Here is a 22,988-nt window from a genome sequence, read left to right on the forward strand (position 1 = left end):
AGTGAGCTGAGTCAGTTACCATCCCAACAGTTGACAGTAGGCTCCCCTCCTTTTTGTAGTGGTGAGCTGTCAGATCTGTTTTGACTATCATGTATCGCTTTCTTTTTAGAAAAACATTTAGAGCTCTTTCAGTCATACAGAAGTATATACATAGTTTTAATTTCTATTCCTTAACTTTCACAAACTTCACACGTCTATTGTCTGTTTTAGCTTGTATGAGTGAAAATTTCTATTTCCTTTCACTTTAGCCTGGCTTCTCTTCAGGATTACTTCAAAGCGAAGAATACATACTACTGTATAATGTTCTCGTGGGTATACGAGTTCTTGCAGCCAGGGTTCCGGGTCACCCAGGCAGGGCTCAGTACCCCAAGGCATGGCTGCTCATGATGGGTAGTAGTCATCTCCTGCTTAGCTGCATGGGTTGGGGAGTAATGCAGAGCTCCCCAAAGAAGGATTATGTTCTGATAACTAACATTGTCCAGGAAAGCTGACTGGAAACAGCACAGTGCTTGGGGGAATGCCTGAATATAAGGGATTCCAGGAGAACATGTGGGTGTGCACATGTAGGTAGAGAAAAGTGTTGTTTCAGGCAAATTTAGCAGTTATCACCAAGCTTCTGTTTCACAAACACAACTTTTCAGTTTTTAAGCTCAAGAATGAATATGGCAAAACATTAGAGGACCGTAGGGTCACGTACCCAACCATCCACGTCTTCAGCATGGGATGCTGGTGTTAGAAGAATGAAGGGCCATGGGCTGCAACCAGTTTTCTGCAGATACTCTCTCTATGTATATGTGGCTTGTGCACTCATATGAAATTAACACAGGACGGCATTATTTCACATGTATCAATGTAAGCATCCTCATTCTCCAAATTTTGTTGTTATTTTCAGGTTTAATGGAACCAAAATCTTTAAAACAAAGGCAGTCAAAGCTTATTTATATCCAGACTGCTGTTGATTTGAGAAGAGTAATGCACCTCCTCCTCCCCCTCTGACATTTTAAAATAGATACTAAAGCAAGCACTAAGATGCTGATGCTGAATAGCTCTTTGTTCTCATGTGAAGAAGTGACTTGTCATATCTTGATGGCTTTTTCTGTAAAGAAGAGTAAAGCAAAGTCTTTCAGATTTTCATGGCTGTGGAAAAACTGAAACATCTGCTGAAGTAATAGGGGCCTGCTGCCTGTCCAGAAGCCAAATGCTTCTTTCTTGCCAGTAGGTGCCTTCTGTTCCTGGGCCTGATGAGAGAGATTTTGAAGGGAGGTAAATAATTGAATTGTCCAAAGAAAATCTTTTTTCCAGTTGTTTTTGGCTTGTTTCATGATGTTTAATGAAGCCGGGTATAGGATTGAACGATTAACTGCTCACAGCAAGAAAGACATTTGATGCGTCTTTTCAACTGTAACTAAAACTTGCATCAATTTTGTCTTAATACTGTATTTAGTTCTGTTTGATTTCCGTTTTTAATCATTGCAATAGTTTTACTCTACTGTTCTAATCACGTAAAACATTGTACTCCTTTTCCTTAGAAGATACATTCCTTCATGCTTTGCTAATTCAATAATAGTTTTTAAATTGAATTTTTGTCAGCCACTTAATACTGGAAAACTGTAGTTACTGAACACATTTTTTTCTTAAGAGCACTTGACAGGCTGTATACCATTAAAGCTCCTGATAGAGCATTGCATATTTCTTTTTGGAAAGAAAAGATGTAAAGCCATATGGCACCACTAAAACCCTTATTTAAATTGTTTTAGGGGTGCAATTTGGATATGGGCATTTGGGTAAATTTCATACTGTTTTTCTCTAGAGATGGATATGAAGGAGTTAATAAGAATATTAAAGTGCGTGAACTTTCTTTGCTGGAGAACTCAGAGTTCCATACAGTTGTTTAGGATAAGCTGCCACGTTGGGCCAGTCAGCACCATGTTGGGTTTATGTGGCTTTCGTGCTGCTCGGATGTCTGTTAAGCATAAATGTATGCTTCTTACTCTTTTAGGCTTTTAGAGAAGAAATTGCTCCCATCAACTTGAAAGTTAAAACAGTGAATGATTTGTCCAGTCAGCTGTCTCCACTTGACCTTTATCCATCATTAAAGATGTCTCGTCAACTGGATGATCTTAATATGCGGTGGAAACTTCTACAGGTATTCTTCCAAATGTGTACAGTAGGTGTGGGGAGGGGGAGAATGCTTCTCACTCTCTTTTGTTCTCTTAAGAGATGCATTATTACCATTTGTTCATTATCTCTGTCTTTAAGGTGTTACTTTTGTCGTACCACAGCAGCAAAGGGAGCTGTCTTTCCTTCTGTGGCTTGACCAAAAGCTTTTCCTTTCAAGCTGTCTCAGTAGTTTACCCACTCAGAAGACTGTATTAATCCCTGGAGACTAGTGGGAACTATTGCTGCATGCTTTTTTTCTATGTCTTATAGCAGTATTTTTACCGCATAAATCATTGTTACTGAAAACGGGTGTACACATTTCTGTTGTGTTTCCAGCTCCTGTGAAAGCTGTTTTACTTTGGTTTTGAATGTTCAGTTTCTACAGGGAATTTCACTTAGTGACTTAAGTATTAGTGGAGCTATAACAAGATGTGAGCAATAGCACATTTAAAATCATACAACAGAAGAGGGTATGCTATGAGAGAGATTCATATTGCTTAGTTATGATTATTGTACTTAAATGGTCTGAGAAAGGTAAATCAATGTGCCTGATTATGGTTCAAACTCATGCACAGTTTCTCAGTGAATGGTTTAATGAAGTTTCTTATGTCAGTCAAAGTTCATTTATTGATTTTTGCACTTTCTCACTCTTTTTTTTAGTAGGAAATACTTATTGTGAGTTAGCTGCTATTTATTTTTTTACCTAAGTGTCTGAAAGAATTGGGGGAAGGATGGAGGATCGGTTGCCTCTCTAGCTGAGGGTAGTGAAACTGAATTTTCAAAACCTGAGCATCAGCTTCTGGGCTAGTAGTTATGAATCAGTCGCTCCTGAGAGGCAAAACTATTAATGTGTCATATCAGTCCTTCCCTGTCCTAATGTAACTTGGTAGCGGGGTTTTGTTGTTTGTTTAATTTATTTATTTATTTATTTTTTCTTTTTTTGGTCTTCTCTCAAATTGAGTTAACTAAGCAGCCAAACTGCTGCTGGGTGTGCTAGTGCAGTTTCAATTAATAAACCAGGGGGGAGTCATGTCAGCCAGTGAAGTGGTATCTTCCAAAATAGTTCTGTGCTGGAAAGGCAGCTGTGAGATCAATACAAGCAAACTGAGACCTGCTGACTGTGGAAATTTGGACAACGGAAGGGTTGGGAGGAGGTCAGAAACTTCAGCAGTCTGCTGTAGTCACCATGAAACTGCTATTGTTCGTTATTGATCTGCTATGAACATGACTTTCATCAAGCAAATGAAATAAAAAAAAAAAAGTAGCCTTGAATAGCTGGATGTCAAATAAGTGCTATGACACACAGACAACTTAAATTTATTTAATTAAAAATTAATGTAAACAAGTGTTTTTATTATCATGGCCCTGGTGTTACAAAGTAAATGCAATGTAAATTTTGCGTATATGTTTTTTTGTGTAGGTGTCTGTAGAGGATCGCCTTAAACAGTTACAGGAGGCACACCGAGATTTTGGGCCTGCATCACAGCACTTTCTTTCCAGTAAGTTCTTTGAATTAATAGATGCATGTGAGAGATGACGGCTTTCTCAAACAGTGACTGCTCTTTGCTCCAGGTTTCCCTGTGGCTTGAAGAAAGGGAAGTTCCTCTTCCATGTTGTTATCTACCTCCCTGTTTTTGTAGGGGTCTTTCATCTTCATAACTCCACTGACATTCTCACTGGCATGCGTCCCTCGGGGATCACTGTAATATCTTGCTGAGTTATGGTTGCGCCCCTGGTTGCCTTATTCTTTGTCCTCTCTTTTCTGCAAGGTCTGACCTGTGGCTGTTCTCGAATCTTTGTGTTCATAACCACATCTTCTCATCCCCTGCTACCTCTTTCATCAGTTTGCTTTTGCTTCCACACTTTCTGGGATGACACAAAGGAAGAGCTGCCTGAATTTTTTTTATTAAAGGCTTCATGTCATACATTCCTGGAACTTCAAATAAAGGGGATGCGGAAAGCAAACCTGCGTCACTACTTCTTGAAACCCATCCTTCCATCTTTTTCTATCTAGTGAAAATTTTAGAGATGTAATCCTACAATCTCCCATATACTAAGAGGGTAAAAGCACATGCTTTTGCTCCCTCGTTCCCATTTGACTTATTCGTTACAGATCGATCTCCTGTGATATCAGGATCCATGTTGATTTTCTGACGTTCTAGCCTATCTGCCATCATCAGAGCTCATGATACAAAGTGTTAACCCAATCAGCTCTCCGTTTTTTAACTGAGGGCTTCAATAATAAAGATAAAAGTATTGCAAGAGTTGAGAAGTGAACATGAAAATGAGCAGCTCTGTCACAGAGATTTCTTAAGTGCTGTATGTCACTGTATAGCTAAACAGCTAATATCATTTAAAATAATAAAATTAATCTTGATTTCTTCTTGAGTTACATGACAACCGTGTTCTTATTTTAAATTGACAACTAGTTTTTCAGTAAACATCACGGTAAACAAAATGCAGTGTATTTAAAATATTACAGCTGTTATGCAAAATAACGATTCCTGGAGCCACTTTGTCCTTTTTTTAAATTGACAGAACAAACAAACAACTTCAAAAGTATGTGATTTTTTTTGTTTTGGTTTGCTTTTTCTGAACGCCATTAGAAGTGTTGCATAGTGTTGCCACAGTGGTTTTGTAGCCCTTCCAGTCTCAAACTTGTAACCTTGACCTGGACAGTATACCTATGTAATAATTAGCTAAAACGAACATAGAGTGATATCTTTGGCACTGTTGAAAAACACCAAATTAACAGTTTGGGAGAGTAGTCAGTCTAGTCTGCGTAATTAAAACAGACTAGGAAGCAACGTAGAGAAGATGCAGTTTCCCGTACTCTAGCTGGTTTGAGAAGTGTCTGACTTCAGTCCTGTGTCACTGTTCAGGCTATTCACCTCTCCTCACCTGGAGCAATGCAAATGTTCAGGTGACTGATCTGGGGAAGAAAAAAAAAAAAAACAAAACAGTGAAAAGGTCCACATGTAAAACAAGGAAGCCTGCCAGGCAAGGTTTGTTTGCCTTGACCAGGATCATTTCCTTGATTTGGCTTACAGCATGCCACAACAAATAATTGCATTCGCAAGACTGAGTGATGAACTGGCTTTGTTGCTGGATAAAATATTCATAGAATTATGTCCAAAGAGACTATGCAGTGCCTTATCAGCATGCCTCAGCCTTGCTTAGGGCGTCTTCTCCAGGCTTAAAGGGACATTTGGTTTACATTACGTACAAAAGCCAAGGAGGGAAAGTTTCCAGAATGCATGTTGGTAGATACTGCAAAGAGCTATAGCCAAGTACCACAGTCCTGCAAAACCAAATAATATGCAGTTATCCATTTAAATTATTTGTTAAAAACGAACAACCTCCTTCCCCACACAAACTACAGCAAAACTTCGTAAAAAAAAAAAAATATCTGTTTTAAGAGCTTGAACTAGACAGAGTTACAGAATTTAATACCTACTATATAAAGTCTGTTAAATGAAAGTCAGGGTCAGTAACTTCAAAAGGAAAGTAATAAAAAAAAATCATTAAATCTGGAAAAATGAAGGTTTTATCCTGACAGGTTGAAATAGTGCATATTCTAAATCAAACTTTTCAAACCTTTTTAGCAGCCATAAATTACTTCTAACTGTGAGGAACAAGTAGAGCGGTAGTCTGAATAAAATAACCTCAAACTCCTAAAACTGAGATTATGATATGTATGTCTTATGCAATTCCTTATTTCCAAAGTTGCACTTCTAAATTAGAGGGGAGGTTTTTATCTGTGCTCATTTGACAGCAGCTATTTTAAATTTACTTCACCTACCTGTTACTCTTTCTCCAAATCCTAACAAGAGACGATAGCTTGCCATCACACCATTTTCAGTTGACTAGCCCCCAGCTGTCATTTAAACAGTAATTTGTGCTAGCAAAACCCCTATTTCTACCTGTTCATCAGATTCATAGACTCATAGAATGGCCCAGGTTGGAAGGGACCTCAAAAGATCATCCGGTCCAGCCTTTCATGGGAAAGGGAGCCTAGATGAGATTATTTAGCACCCTGATTCCAGCCCCCTTAATCCAGGAATTACCACTACTCTGCAGTGGCTAGTAACATTTCTCTACTAAAAAGACACAGTGCAGCATTTAATACTGCTGTTGGAGTTTTGGCACACCAATGACATGGATTCACCCAGACCATTGCTAAGAAAGTGCTTCAGAATATTTTTGAAGACTAGCAAACAACATGACATTGGGCCTTCCTAAAATGTCCTGAAGTTGGAGGCTGAGGTAAAGCTGTATTAGTAGGCCATTACAATCTATGATCCCTCTCTTCGCTGAGCTATTTTTCCCCTCCCATCAGTGTTAGGCAGAATTTGATTGCTCTTTTTTTCAGTACTTTCGAGATGGAAAGTAAGCTCCTTGCAAGTTAGTTACCGATCAGTAAATTTTGCACATCCCTAATGTGGATAAAGATGAAGAATCCTTATAATCCGTTATTCTTTGCAAAAAGATTGTTTTGCTGTCTCCTGCCTTTAGAAAGAATAACTTGTTTTTTCTGTAGTTCATTTATTTTTTAAGGCCCAAGATCCACTCTTCTCTGTTGTATTTCTTGTATGCTTTCTTAGAAGAGTCCATGAATGTCCACAGAGCGCTGACTCCACATGTTCCCTAACAAATAGCCTAGGTCTTCAAGTGGCCTGGTCAAAGCATCTCTTGAGTGGTGTCCCGCCTTACTAATATCTGCAGGCCTGCTATTGAGTGCCAGAATCGATAACTACTCTGTTCAGTTTTCATCGAGAAACTGATTTTAAAAAAAGAATGGGAATTTCATTTTGCAGAATTTTGTGTAGCAGAGAACTGGCAATGTTTTTAGAAAGGTTGTTCCCAAACGAATAGAGTATGACTTGGTCCGTAATAATTAACAATTTAATTTATTATGTTGTTTAGTCCATATCTGTGTCAGTGCAGAATATATATAGTCTGTCATAGGACATAAATTGTACCTAAGCAAACTGTGGCCAGATTTTTCTTCTTAGGTAGCTGACATAATTAGTGTAATGGTACCAGAGCCACCACAGGTGCCAAATTGGAATGCTAAAGAATGAAACTCTAAAGCTAATGGCCACCTTTACCTACCTGGTTGATTTTTTTTCTTTTTTTTTCAGAGTTATGAATGCTTAAGGATTATTTTTTAGTTAACTACATCTATTTGAGCATTTAGCCTTTACTATGTTTTTTATTTACCAGGTACCTACTTACCTCTTTGCAAATGTTACTTTCTTCTTTTAATAGAGAAATGGAATTTTCACTGGTTTTTCCGGTGAATAATGTGGTTTACTTGGTTCCTGTAGTTTCCCAAATGTTGTTCCCAGTTCACCTGTCTTTCAGTACATGAATGTTTCTTGAATTATAAGCCATGAAATTTTGTGTGGTCCAAGAAGAGGTCACAGCCACTAAACTGCTCAGGGAACAGCTGGCTGGGAGCAGGGCAAGACCTGCCTCTGTCTGCAGCAGCAGCACCAGCCTGTGGGGGTTACACGGCTGGTAAGTCTTTGCCTGAGAGGTCTTAGGGGAAGAGGAGAGAGTTACTTTCAAATGGATGTTTTTTTTCCAAAGAGGGATGATCTCTAAAGTGGGCCATGCTTGCAGAAAATTACATTAATTAAGAGTTTAATTACTTGAGATCCAGTGTGGATCAAAGCTGTGTCTCGTTTTACCAGGTTTTTAAACAGGGGTACTAGCACCTAAGAGTAGGCACTCTGTCTTGGAAGTGTTGGCATGTGTGTACAGCACAAATTCATCCCATTGTGGTGATCGGTTATTCCTACCTGTTCTTTCAATCCCTGATTCTGCAGTGAATATAGTGAAGTGAGTTTCTTCTATGATAAAACCCTAATTAACCAGGCACTAGTCTGGTAATTTCTGGTAGGACATATAGATACCTATGGTTCTTCAGTAAATAGGTACTTTTTAAGTTGTGCACCAGCAGTCCTGTTGGCCTGAACACCTTTTTCTCTTTTATCTCCTGGCATCTTTAGATAAGCAGAGTTGTAGCGTCATGTATGACTTCATGCCTTTTGCAGCTCAGTGTGCAGAAGGCTTCTTGATCTTATGTATGATATCTGTTGATGTATCAGACTTGCATAAATTCTGCAAAGATTACCGCTGTTCAGCAAGGAGTGCAAAGACAGGTTTTAATGCTTTTTTTTTTTTTTTTTTGTTGGCCATACAGTGTTAATCAATGTTAATTTGAGTTGCAAATAGGAGCTAAGGGTTGTAACTAACAAAAATAAGTTTGATATTTCTCCTTTTTATTCTGTTGTAGAGCATTAATTACAGTAGTGGAAGCATTTATTTTCAAAGCTTAAACTGGTAATAATTCTATGGAGGTAGGAAAACCAGTGTCTCCATTTTCCCTGGATGGATAGCTTGCTTGCTCAGAATTTATTATCCTTATCTGAAGTAGAATGACCACATTTGTTTTATTTCCAGCTTGGCATTAAATAGATGCCTAGAATCATCTTGATAGATTGCCATCATTTTCTCCAGCTGATTTTCTAATTACTGAAAGCTGTCTGGGAAATTTTAATTGTTCCCATTTAATTTATTATAACATTTTAACTGTAAAATAAATAAATAAAATAAAGGTAGTTGGATTTTTTTTTTTACAGGTGCTTTCTAATAATTACCTTCTCTTTATTTCCTCAGCTTCAGTACAGTTTCCATGGCAGAGATCTGTTTCGCATAACAAAGTGCCCTATTATATCAAGTAAGTTTACCTTGATTCTTTTTTCCTTAAGCGTAACAGAGGGTCTTATCACCATAACCTGACAGAAAAACGTAGGTACTAAGTAATAACTAGAAATGTTATCAAGAGTTTCTCTATGTAGTGTTATGCTGCATATACTATATATTTTCATGTTTATTGCTTTGCATACTGTATAATTTAGAAATATGTAAAAAGAAATCAATGACAAACCCTAACTAAAAACCCCACTCAAACAGATTGGAAACAGCAGAGACGTTCCAGTGTAACAGAGTATCAGTATTCATACTAGACTTGTTCTTATGTGTGTGGCTCATCCAGAGTATAAACTGTAGAGTAAGGGAGAAAAAGCTGAGTACATAATGTATTTAAAAATACAAAGTTTATAACCTATAGCAGAACATTGGTGACTAATATCTATAGAGCCCATGCATCATTTTGTGCAAAATTCCTTCAGAAACAGACATGTGTTGATTGTCCTTCCGTCATTTTCTTTACTTTATGGAGGTTTTTGTAGTGCTTGATATTAATGTAAATGTAAAGGTAACGTAAATATTGACAAAAATTGTACAAATAACTTGGTTACCAAGAGGAATGGTCAGGATATTTATTTTGAAAATAATTAGAAATACTTAGTTATGGAGGTATGGAGATTTTGATGTGTTCTACTGAGAGCAATCCTTAACTTGGATTTTCTTATTCCATCAGCATTTATTTATGTACTGTTTGCCAATACTTTAAAGGTGAAAGATTGCAGCTTTGAGAGAAGGATAGCTTTTTGCCAGAGGTAAATGAAATTTTAAGAAGGTACTGTGTATGGTAAGCCAGACCCAGAGTAGTTCATTTTAGACTGAAGGAAGTCTGTGTTAAAACGTTACCAGTTTGAGTTTGGAAAAAAAGTAGGTTTAAGTCTGCAGGATGACTATGAATTGGACCTACAGATAATTCATTCTAAAAGAACATCAGTGAGGACTTTGTACTATTGCGTATTGCTCTGTCATAAATCTGAGAGCCACATTTTGTGTTTCAAAAAATTTGAGTGCTCGAGAGCTTTGAAAAGGAAGTAAAGGTAAATCTATGTCAATCAAACCTGTTGTCATCGTTCTTAGTGTGACAGTTGTTTTTAAACTGTGATGTGAAGATTAATTTTTTTAAAGGGTCTGGGTAGGTAACTAGAAAAAGGAAAAACCTACTGTAAAGATCCTTGAATTCTCTATAAAAGCACTTGCGCCTCTGCTGAAAAGTTTTGCAGGAGGCAACAGAAAGCTGTGACATGTTGGAGGAGAGGTTCCTCCCTCAGCCCCAAGTGGAAGAGGAGAGGGCAGAGGTGGGGTGTGGAGACAGACTGACTGCCCAGACTTGGGCAGCAGTGCAATTAAAATGATCACACCTGCAGCAGTAATTCAAAGAAAACACTGACGTATCAAACTACAGAGAGCAAGAGGAAAACTACCCTGAAACAGTCTTTTCTTTCATGTGCGTATGTCCTTAGTAGGCGTTGATAGGTGGCAGTTCACGTTCCTGCTCTACCTGATCAGAGCTGGTAGCTGAAGTTGGGAGTGTTTACTGGGTGCGAGTTGGCTTACAGAGGGGTCTGTGGGGCTCCCAGGTACATTCAGAGTTGGAGGCTAGAGATAGGATGGATACTCCTACCACCACAACAGATGGAACAGACTAAGATTAAAGCTTCTGATCTGTGCTGAGCAAAGCAAAGATTTTTAACTTGAATATTTCATATGCATATCCTTTTTTCATGCTTCATAATACATTTTTTTTTGAGTTTCTGGGCATCTCCCTTGCCCCACCTCAGCCAGAGTTCAGTTTTTGTAGAAATCTTTTTTTATTATGACTAATTCAGAAGAAAGTAAGTATTTCCAGTGTGTGCACTAGGTGAAAATCCTGCAAGCACACAACCTGGAGGCAAAGTATCCACTGATCTTGTGGGCTTACTCTGATAGTAGTGTCTTGGCTGTCCTGGAGCTAGATTGGGGAATGAAGCCAGTCGGGGCTGAGAAACAAACCCCAGCATCTCTCAGAAATTGTTTTAATGGTCTTGCACAGGAAGTTTGATACAGCGGCAGAAGTGTAGGGCAAGTTCTCTGAGGGTCGAGGTCTTTATAAAAGCAGAGACCACTGGTTTATTTTGAGGATGGCTTTAATGAAGTCAACAGAATTAACTAGTGCATCTCAAAGAATTACTTCCAGTAATCTTTCCCTACTTTGAACATGATACATGCTGCTGAAGCAATGTCTTGATTCTTGTGTCTTCAAAGAGAAGAATAATGTTATATGTAACTGGTAGGATTTATTTATTTTAAAAAGCTTGAGAAGGAATACTGAATTTCAGTAGCTCTACAGTCTGACAAGCAGACTGACCTTGGCAGTTTCCTTCATTTCTTATTGGTTACTGATCTAAACTTCAGTGTTGGCAGCAGCAGCTAGATAAAACACAGTTGTGGAAAATAAAGCAGAAAAGAGATGATTCTGAACTTCATTTGCTTTAGTCAGGCTGGAGAGTACTCTTAGCTATAAATATTCTTTTAAATCTTCATCTATTCCCTAATTTCAGATATAGCTTAAAGAACAGAGGAAAATGATGCTGACAAAAAAACTTATTTGATTGGAGTGATTACATGAGCTTTTGTAATACAATTCAAGAATACAGTCAACAGGATTTAATGGTGATTGTTTATATAGAAAGAAATTCTGGGAAAGAGGCAAAGATTAAGTTGATTTCCTTACTTTTTTTGTTTAATTGTACTAACCTCTTTGAATGAGGTGCCTTTTGATGTAAAACACAGCATGCGTAGAAGGCACAGTTATGATGAGTCTCAATACCGTTATCATTCGAGAGCAATTATATTTACTGTTTTTACAACAAGACTTGTATGTTCAGAGAGAAAGTTTAAGGTACTATTTGTTCATTTTATGGGGTAAGGAAGAAAAACAGCAGAAGAAGGAGAATAAAGTATGATTCAATGATTGGTGGCTGAAAAATGAGAATTTTTAAAAATTAATTTTGAAAGGGAAATAAATGCTAATTGAAATCAGGCTACTTTAATTCTGAATAAGAACATACATTCTTCTTAGACAACCATAAATTCATACCTTTACTTCATTTCGGTTGCTTTTTGTGAGTATCCTTGAAAGAGAAATGTAAAACATTCCTACATGACACAGCTGTAGATGATGACGTAGTTGTACCTCTGTTAAGATGAGTATTTAAAAAAAAAAATACTGCACTCTTTGCAGTTTTATTGCACACAGAGAATGGAGTTTAAAAAAAAAAATTAGGGAACTTCAGCTGAGAAGGCAGGAGGGAGCACTTTAGGTAGCAATGAATCTGTAAGGAGAATGTCAAAATGATGCAACACGTCTGTATTTTCAGATGGGCAACATTTATTCTGTTTGTGTCCTGCTGCCAGAGGTAACTTGCACTTGTATGCATAGAGAAGTGTCTCAGAGAAAGAGGTCCTTCGTGTGCCAGCACACCTTGGTGGCTTTGGAGTGCACTTCGTTCTCCCCACCCTATTTACTAACGGTTGGCGCGTCCGCCCTTTCTGGGGTTGTAACGGAAGCATGTGAAAGATGAAAAAGCCAGTGTACAAACTCCTCTGCCCCAGAAGTTCAGACAGAGGCAGTCTGGGTTTGGGGCATTTTGGACAGGAGTGACTATTCTGCTTGGCTGGAAGAAGGATTTGTAATTCATTGAGCCCAGTTTTATCAAGGCGTGTGCACCTTGGGCTATGGCAGATATTTGGATGAACTGAACCTACACATGTGATTTAGCCTGTCTCTCTTCTCTTGAATTGTCTTACTATGTAAACCAAATTTGCCAAGTGGCTTTGCCTCTGTTGATGTGATTTTATTTAGTCCTTTTTGCCTCCTGTTTGATTTTTTTTCTTAATGACAACTGATAGAAGTTTTTGTATTTCTGTAGTCTGAGTCTTCTCTGTTGCAGTAGAATTCAATCAACAACAGCCTGAATCTGTAAACTCTCAATGCTGTTAAAAAAAAAAAAAAAGCTTAGTCTTTCATACTTTATAAAAGAGAATGGGACTAATGAGCAGTATGGAGGGGGATACAGCACAGCAGGCACAATTTTTACTAATGCACTTTTGGTAATAAAAGTGTGAAGTTTGGACAAAAGGTTTGGCAAACTTGTCATTGAATACATATTTCATAGGTTGGTTTGCAAAGGTTTGAGATTTAATAGGGAGACTTTGCTGCCGTTGTTCATTTATAACTATTTGAATCACACAATTAAGACATGCTTGGCCTCTATAACAGAAAATGAAAAAAATAAAGCCTATATTACACAGCACTTCAATAAAAATACTCTAAAGAGAAACAGAAGAATAAAGGAACACTATGTATGATTGTTAAACATCTTTGAGGAATACAAGATGAACTGAAAGGAATGTGCAGAAAACATAATTACACTGGCATTTCTCACTGTTGTTCTTTTAACTGTAATTTAATTTTTCTTCAGCTGTGTACCTTTCAATGCTATAAATTATTAGATTTATTAGATTTTATTAGATTAGTACTGTGCAGAAGAAGCAAAAGGGTAACACAGAAAGGGTCACAGTGAGTTTAATCTCATGCAGGGCATTACATAGGGAGAGCAATTTCTTGGTGTAATCATTAAATTAATCAATATCAAACTCCATAGTCACCTGGTTACTCTTCTGTACTCCTGCAAAGAGGCTGGCATCACCAACATGTTAAAAATCCCATTTTATTATCTCCTACATCATGTTCAACTTTATGGGGGATGGGAATAAAATGCTTTCTGCTGCTTCATTTTTATTTTTTTTTTTTTTTCCCCTAAGACTCTTCAGGAAGTCTTTCCTGATGCTTGTTTTATGCCTGTATGGGGAAGAGGGGGAGAACTACTGGAAATGGGAAATTTACCTTTTTTCCTGCCCTAGCTATATCCATAATCCCATTTAGAAGTATTAAGAAGTATTTCCCTTAGAAGGGAAAATAAAATACAATTTGCAGAAAGAGATAGTACAGGATTCGGTTTTTGAGACTTTCTTCAATTATCAGTTCCTGTGCTGGTCTTCGTTTTCTATTAAAGAAATGCAGTAGTACACTTTCTCTGGAGGGATTTCAAAATATCTGCATATAAATTGCTCCACCAACCTCTGATATACGTTACCCTTGCAATGCATTATGCCAACTCTTTTTCACCACAAAACAGTATTTTTCTAATGGGCTTGAAAAAAAAGAAAATATACGCTATCTAGATAAAGCACCCTGACGTATTTATAAAGTGGGGATGAAGTTATGCCATTTGAAATTTGGCAAGGGCAGCAAAGTCAGAGTTCTGAGTGCTGTTGATTCAATAGTGATCAGTAAAGATCCTGATTTCAGTTAATGTTTTGTGCAAATGACTACAGGATCAGAAAGCTACTTAACATAATGCCAGAGTACTGTTTCAGTTTCTGCTTTTTTGGTGTTTACCAGTGATTATCAACACAGACATAGGCCTTGTCCGTGCTAAGAAATGATAAAAAAACCCCACAAACCTGTCTCTAGTTTTCCTTCCTGTAGACAAAAAGCTAAAAAAGAATGAATTGAATGTGTTCGCAGCTCCGTGGGCAGCTTGAAACACCTGGAGATGTACAACTTACTCCATTCATTTCAACAGGACTGGTCTCTTATTTCTAGAGATCATAAGTTAAAGGACATGCCAACTGTTTCTCAGCTCTTTATTTACAACCAGGCAGCATTTTTAACAAGGTTTATCTTTGCCAATTATAACTAGAAAGCTGCCAGCAAACATAATGGATAAGAAACAGATTGTGAAGATAAATGTTTGTCATTTAAGCTTTAGAGCACTTCATTAATATGTAGTTTTTAAAATTTCAATATTTTATGGTTATAATGTTTATTTTTAGTTAGTGAAATTTGCACAAATGCATTTATTTTGTCATATAATCTCTTCATGGATGCATGTTTTGCTGTGTGGCTTATATTGTGTCCCTAAGTTTTGGCAGAAGAGATCTGGGAGACTCTTACTCTGAATAACTCAGTCTTTTGATATTAACAAAGAAAATAACACTGAATGCATTCTCTTGTGGCTCAGTCAGTGAAACCCTTTTAATTCTTCCCTGACTGATCCATGTGGGAAGTTGTAACGTGTTCAGACCACTTGTGTTACTGTCGTGCAGACCAGCTCATTTCTGGCGTAGCAGAAATCCCTTCTTATGCCACCCACTGTGCAGAATGAAATCTCGTAACTTCAGCTCCTGGAGACCTTGAAAAGTTCTTTTTTCATCCAGTGCCATCCACATGCAAGATGAATAATGTGCTCAACTGTTGCTCACTTTCACTCAAAGTAAATATCACCTCACTCTACAAGTAGTTCTTCCTGAAGCCAGCAGAGTACGTGGGAGAGAAGGTGCTCCTTGGCGCGAGTGTCACTGCGGCCTGGGACAGAACTGCCACAGCAGTTGTAACGGAGAGGGAAGACTCTAGATTTGTCTGCTCTTGGTTAAATGCTGGTTTTCAGTCTTTTCAGAAGTTCAGTGAGATGACTGAAAATGATAAACCTTCTCATGTATTTTCACATGTTAGGATGTAAAATTCATTTTTTTCCTGTCTAACTTCAGCATCGTTCCAAATTTAGATTTCCATTAGCTTCTCTGCAGGCTTAGTTTTCCGTCATTGGGGGTTACAGATTGTTTTCTATAGAAAAATACAGAAAATGGCATTTCTTCACATTCTTAGCAGATAGTTGCTAGCAGGGCTGAATTTTCTGAAGATTTCCTGTTGTGTCTCTGTGGTGAAAACAATCCATCCAATTCTGCCTAATTGCCTTCTGGGACTTACCAGAAGTTATGGCCTCCAGAGGAATCAAGTTGGAGCTCTCTTCATGAGGCAGTAAAATCATTTTGCCGGGAAACCTTCAGAAAATGACTGCAGCACTTCTGTGAGCGAATTGTGTGCTGCTTTAGTTGCGTACCTTGTTTTAGCAACTCTGGTAATTAGCAGTTTAGTGATTTCTGGTCCATTGCTCTAAGGATGACATCTTTCACATATACATGTAAAAGAAATGCAAAGAAATTGTATAATCTTTTGTTTATCAATTTCCTTGTTCTTGTAGGTCTCATGTCTGGTATGTTATTTGTGTTTACTGAGCAAGGTATCAAAGAAGCAGGGAAACCTCCAAGTCTGCTTTTACTCGCTGGGCAATGACTGACAAGCAATTGTAACTGCTGCAGTGCCTCTTTTAGAATAGGTTGCTATGTCATGATCTTGCATAAAAAGGAGCTACAAGATCATGGTCAGAAAGATCTCCCCCAATTTCATCAAGTCTCTCTCATCTGTTACAGACCATCCAATACTGTAAAGTTTCTGAGCACATTTATCAGCACTTGATCTGCTTGCGTTAGTCTTGCATCAATAACACAAAAGTCACTGTAGCTACAACAAAGAAAGATGGATCTTATTTCAAAGAGCTGCTTTACAAACCAAATCACCAGAAAGCACTTTGTCTTGCATGCCTCCTGTTTGGAGCGCCTAATAAAATGACTCCTTTCTCTGACAGTTTTATTTGTAGCATAGGAAGGTTATCTGCACACCCATTTTTTCTTCTTGTGAAAATCAATTTGTGTCAACATAGAAGTCCCTGCATATTATGAAATTGTTATCAAACGAAACTTTACATTAAGAAATGTTGCTGTTGAGACTGATTCCTCCCCTCTCCTGCAGTTTTTTACAGCTCTCTTTAAATTTACAGTCACATTTTTTTTTTTTCCTCAGCTCTGTCAGTGTAGTCTGGCTTTCATGTCTTCTGTCTCGAAAATGAAGCCTGTCCATGGAATATATTCGGTGGCGGTAGTGGCACTGCCTGCAGCAGTGGATCTGCTGCCTCCTTTGACCTCAATGGACTGTTGAGTCAGTGATTCATTCACACTAAGCCCATTCCTCTTCTCTGCCGGATCCATGTACAGGATCGCTCAGCCGTCATGGATGGTGTCTTGCTAGGTGTTTCAGGATGAAGCTGACATAATCACGTTCACCTTGTGTAGTCATTTAGAAGCTGTTAGGTAGTACTGACTTTTGGGTAATTATGGACAAGCCTGGATGAAGGGATTCTCTCTCGCCTTTTTTCCATTCCACAAGATGATGTTCATGGGGCCTCCTTTCTCACATAATCCTAGTAGCAGGTAGCTACCACATGAGGTGTACAAAAGAACTGAGTGATAAGTTTTAAGAACCCATAAGCCTATACACAGTCTTGCACAAATGTATTTCTCTTTCAAATTAAAATAGAAACATAAAAATATTTTCTGGTCATTATTAGGTATATGTTTCATGTTCTTTGTTTTTCTGTAAAGAGAAAATTTAGCCGTTCAGGTATTTACTACATTAAATGGAGAAATAAGATGATAGTGCAGGATACAGAGATTTTTTGCTTTCTGCTTCACTTTTCTCTGCTTCATGTTAAGCACACACAAAATAGAAAAAATAACATCATTTTTGCATGGCATGTTGTTATGATTAAAGTATGTTTTATTCTTTCAGATAAAACTGAATACTTAAAGCATACAATTTCAATAATGAAACTGTTGTTTGTTCTTAAATCTTGGAAACCTGATTTAAGGAAAAAGCTTGACTGGTAATATCAGCTCTTATTCATTGCATATGGGTTTATAAATTACTTAGCTGGAATTGCAATTAGATCTGCCCACATTCTAATTAAACATTACAGATGTGTACTGGAGTATATCAGTGTATTTCTGGAGCAGGGGGAAAGCATGGATTTATCCAAGTATTTATCTTTTTTTTCCTTCTTTTCTCTTTTTTTTTTTATTAAAAAAAAAAAAAAGGCTTCTTTGGACCTAACAAAATTTAACAATTTGCTGCAAGACAAGAAGAATTTCAAATCGGCTTCTGGTATCATAGAATCGTAAAATCGTTTAGGTTGAAAAAGACCCTTAAGATCATCGAGTCCAACTGTTAACCTAGCACTGCCAAGTCCACCACTAAACCATGTCCCTAAGCACCACATCTACCCATCTTTTAAATACCTCCAGGGATGGAGACTCAGCCACTTCCCTGGGCAGCCTGTGCTGTGTTCCAGTGCTTGACTAACCTTTTGGTGAAGAAATTTTTCCTAATATCCAACCTGAACCTCCCTTGGCTCAACTTGAGGCCATTTCCTCTTGTCCTATGGCTTGTTAATTGGGAGAAGGAACTGACCCCCACCTCGCTACAACCTCCTTTCAGGTAGTTGTAGAGACCGATAAGGTCTCCCCTCAGCCTCCTCTTCTCCAAACTAAACAACCCCAGCTCCCTCAGCCGCTCCTCATAAGACTTGTGCTCTAGACCCTTCACCAGCTTCGTTGCCCTTCTTTGGACACGCTCCAGCACCTCGATGTCCTTCTTGTAGTGAGGGGCCCAAAACTGAACACAGTACTCGAGGTGCGGCCTCACCAGTGCCAAGTACAGGGGGATGATCACTTCCCTTGTGCTGCTGGCCACGCTATTCCTGATACAAGCCAGGATGCTATTGACCCTCTTGGCCACCTGAGCACACTGCTGGCTCATATTCAGGCAGCTGTCGACCAACACCCCCAGGTCCTTTTCCGCCAGGCAGCTCTCCAGCCACTCTTCCCCAAGCCTGTAGCGTTGCATGGGGTTGTTGTGACTGAAGTGCAGGACCTGGCACTTAGACTTGTTGAACCTCATGCAATTGGCCTTGGCCCATCAATCCAGCCTGTCCGCATCCCTCTGTAGGAACTTCCTAGCCTCCAGCAGATAGACACTCCTGCCCAACTTGGTGTTGTCTGCAATCTTACTAAAGGCGCACTCAATCCCCTCATCCAGATCATTGATAAAGATATTAAACAGAACTGGCCCCAACACCGGGCCCTGGGGAGCGCCACTTGTGACCAGCCACCAACTGGATGTAACTCTATTTACCACAACTCTTTGGGCCTGGCCATCCAGCCGGTTTTTTACCCAGCAAAGAGTATGCCTGTCCAAGCCATGAGTGGCCAGTTTTTCCAGTAGGAGGCTGTGGGAAATGGTGTCAAAGGCTTTACTAAAGTCCAGGTAGACAACATCCACAGCCTTCCCCTCGTCCACTAAGTGGGTCACCTTGTCCTGGAAGGAGATGAGATTAGTCAAGCAGAACCTGCCTTTCAGGAACCCATGCTAACTGGGCCTGATCACCTGGTTGTCCTGTACATGCCTTGTGATGGCACTCAGGATGGTCTGCTCCATAACCTTCCCCGGCACCGAGGTCAGGCTGACAGGCCTGTAGTTTCCCGGATCCTCCTTCCGGCCCCTCTTGTAGACGGGTGTCACATTTTCTAACCTCCAGTCAACTGGGACCTCCCCGGTTAGCCAGAACTGCTGATAGATGATTGAAAGTGGCTTGGTTTCATTGAATATGAGCACTTCTGCCAGCTCCCTCAGTACCCATGGGTGGATCCCATCCGGCCCCATAGACTTGCGCGTGTCAAATCGATCCATTGTTGTTTGTGTAGAGAGGCATTTGCTGCTAATAAACCTTTGCACTTCTGCAGTGCTTCCCGGGTGAGATCCTTGCAGCACCCCACAAGTAGGAAATGTATTTCTTTGCGGAAACATATTTTTTAATGCCAGAAGATGGTGAACTCAGAAACAAAGGCTACGGTTCAGCCAAGTTTTTACCATAATGGCTAATTTTAACATGTTAGTTTCTTCTAAGGCAGTAAACGGGATTTGACTCAGCTAAATTACATGTTGTTTATGTGCAGTATTTGCACTAATATTTTAGCATTTAAAATAGACTGAAGTGTATTTTTATATATACATATATTTAAAGGGTTTTTTTATACCAGGGTTTTTGAGAATGCTGGACAGTCAATTGCCTTTACCTCAGCACAGCACCAAATCCAGATACATCCTTTTTTGTTGTTGTTGGTTTAATGATTTTTTATTGCTGTGCCCCTTCCAGGGAAATAATTGTCAAGCTACTTGTTTTGAAATGAATTTTCTGGACAAGGATAAACGTAGTGGTGTTTTAAAAGTGTCTTTCTAGAAACTGCAAAAGCACTGATTTAGATACTGGTATGCCTTGGCTTTGGAGTTGAGCATATCAGAGCCTTGACCACCTTATTCAGAATTTGAAACGTGAACATTGTTCATGTGATATTATTATCAAATTGAAACCAAATAGAAGTTTCAGTTCAGGAAAATGTGTTCGATGTAAAGATGTACTTGAGAGTTCTTCTGAATTGGGGAGGGTTTACTATAGTATTTCAGAGTCAATCAAGGTCTAACAGAAGATGCTTTTTTGATTGCATGTTGTATAAATCTCCTTGTTTAAATGTAATCATGTGTAGGGCTTTTCTCTCCTTTCAGTCATCTCCTAGGGAATAATCACAAAGAGGGAAAAAAGGATTTATACCTATTGTATTAATAGGAAATACGTATTTTGTCTTCCATGAAAAACACCTCACAGAGTTGTGATGGAGCCAGATATGCAAATGAGACCCATGGCAGGGAGAGTTAAGCCTAATGACAGGGAGAAGCTGACTGTGGACACCTAGACCAGACTCAAAGCTGGGAAGGTCACACTGGTGAAGTGGGGATTGTATCCCCTATGCAGAGACCCAATGCATGCGCTTTGCACTAGTGTATCTGAAAGGGTAATGTAAAGAAGGGCCCTCAGCCCTTACTTTATTTGGAGCCTGCCTCCCCTTTGTGGTACCTGTCCTGTCTCTGTAGCACCTTGGAGGGGGGACCTTCTATCCCATTTATTTTACATCACTTATTATAAAAGGGTTCATTCTTGGTTGGTTTCTCAATTAAAAAAAAAATGATAAATTATTGAACACCCACTGAGGTATAGCTATTTATATATACCAACTGAAGCTACAGTCCACTACTTTTAAGGGCAAAGTGCCATTTAAAGTCATTATTTACAGCCAAGTACACCTGTATGTGGGGAAAAAAAAAAGTGTGCACATTAAAAATTTTTAAATAGAAGCTGAAATAAGTGGTATTCTCTGCTCATTATTGTTAGATTTGCTAACCTAGCATAATTTCATTTTCATTAACTTCTAAAGGAACTGCTGTGATCTTTTTAACACAACTTCTCTATTTTTCTTACAAACTTAATTCAAATCTAAATACTTTGTGGGGTAAGAATGTGTAATCATTCTAGCAATTAATATTCAGAAATACAAGTAAAATGTGGCTTGGAGAAGGGAATTGGAGATTTCAGTAGACCTGATATAGTACACATTTTGATTCCTATGACTGCGTACCTTGGTGAATTGAAACAGCGGTGCTAAACCGTGGGTTAACTGATGCTGCCTATCGAATCTCTCTTCTGTGAGTGCTAGTGTAGAACACACCCCCTAAATGAAGATACCTATTGATTGGGTGTGTAAAGAGTGATTAGACTTTCCATTAAATGTGTTACAGGTGAAGTTTAAAATTGTTTTATGTGTTCTGATACATGTGTTCAGATACGCAATGAAGTCTGAAATAAAACCTCAATGCTTTTTATTTTTCAAGTGTTTTTACAAATATTTTTATTGTGCTACAGCAGCACGAAGTTTTACATTTTTACCTTATTAGTGTGCCTCTTAGCTTCAGGATCAGAGTTCAACTGATACAGTCACACTTAGAATCAAAAGTACCCACTGTTATGTATGGGGGGGCTATTGTCAAATTTACTTTGTGATTGAAAAATCAAGGAGCTGAGTGGCACAGGTCATGTATTTTAATTAAAGAGCTGAGGGATTTCTTGCCACTTAAACACAGAAAATCAGAATATCTTTGATTTTTTTGTCCTTTGCATTGTGTGTGTATGTGTGTTGCCTGAAACTTTGATTACCTCATTCCTTTGTAGTCATGAGACACAGACAACCTGTTGGGATCATCCTAAAATGACTGATCTCTTCCAGTCCTTAGGTGAGTGCATTTCTTAAAATAAACCATTATGTGATGTCCACGCCATGAGTAAAAGCCTGCATTTGTCTGCTGACAATGTCTGAATTGCCATGAATTGTGTGTAAGAGAGCATTTCCCACTTTGCGATGAGACATACTTTGCAAGAAACCTACTGCCTTGATCACGTCATCTTTATTGCCTTTCAGTAATTTTATTCTGAACAATATGCTCTGACTCTATGCTTTAATGCAGCATCTTGTTTATTTCTTTTAAATCCATGAGGGATTGTCCAATGATGCAGACTGTCTCTGTGTTTAAAGCAGGATGTCGGTCTGCAGGGAACTAATTTTTGTAATGAATCAGAGCAGCTATGCTATCAGTAAAGGCTAGACTATATTTTGGTACAGCTAGTTCAACATGCCCTGCTAACTTTTCCATTTACTATGAAGTCTCCCTTTCTAAGGAGTGAAAGGGTAAAATACTGTTAAGTGAGGAAAAATGTTACTATGCCCATCAGTTTCTAAAATAGAGCTTATGGCTATCTGACTATCCCTTTCAAAGCACTGTTTACAAAGTCTTGGCATAAAAATTATGGCTTAAAAAGATGGGTTTTTTTCCCTGTTATTGTGGCCTTTGCTGCTCTCTGTTTCCTGTATGTTGTCTGATGCAGTCGTAAATTATTTGAGAAACATACTGTATTTGAGCACTTGTCTGGAAACTACTTAACACTGCAAAATATGTATGTAAAACTCTATTATATGTATTACATGTGCCAAGATGTGTCGGGATTTCTGGTGTGCCAATCTCTGAAGGCCCTTCAGAGTCAGGAGGCTTTCCCTGCAGGTGGATTGGACTGAGGCCCCAACTTCTCAGTTTGTTTTATTTGTTCTGATATATCCTATTAATTCATTGCAGAGAGAGAAGGGATATCAGACTTCTTCCAAAATGTGAAAATTTATATATAAAGGAAACTTACGGACTCTCTTTTTAGGGCTGCTCATATTTCTGTTCTGCTGTTTCAGCTGACTTGAACAACGTACGCTTCTCTGCCTACCGTACGGCCATCAAAATCCGAAGACTGCAGAAAGCACTGTGCTGTGAGTTTGGCCTTTGAGACAAATTGTTTCTCTGCAGTACTTGGGGAAGGGAGGGTTGGCTTAAGTCTAACAACATT

General features: G+C 38.6%; 1 protein-coding gene across 8 annotated transcripts in view; it reads left to right on the forward strand.

Moving 5' to 3' along the window:
* UTRN (utrophin) overlaps window positions 1-22,988 on the forward strand; it is a 388,166-nt gene that overhangs the window by 302,625 nt on the left and 62,553 nt on the right. For all 8 annotated transcript variants that reach the window (XM_087773985.1, XM_087773987.1, XM_087773986.1 and 5 more), the window contains 5 exons: window positions 2,000-2,146; window positions 3,581-3,659; window positions 8,848-8,908; window positions 21,774-21,835; window positions 22,837-22,911. In XM_087773985.1, the coding sequence (XP_087630111.1) occupies window positions 2,000-2,146; window positions 3,581-3,659; window positions 8,848-8,908; window positions 21,774-21,835; window positions 22,837-22,911 (424 nt within the window). The remainder of the gene's footprint in view (window positions 1-1,999; window positions 2,147-3,580; window positions 3,660-8,847; window positions 8,909-21,773; window positions 21,836-22,836; window positions 22,912-22,988) is intronic.

Source organism: Nipponia nippon, unplaced genomic scaffold (genome assembly GCF_047370975.1).
Source record: "Nipponia nippon isolate SJK-2023a ecotype South Korea unplaced genomic scaffold, ASM4737097v1 scaffold_4, whole genome shotgun sequence".
In the NCBI taxonomy this organism is placed as follows: domain Eukaryota; kingdom Metazoa; phylum Chordata; class Aves; order Pelecaniformes; family Threskiornithidae; genus Nipponia; species Nipponia nippon.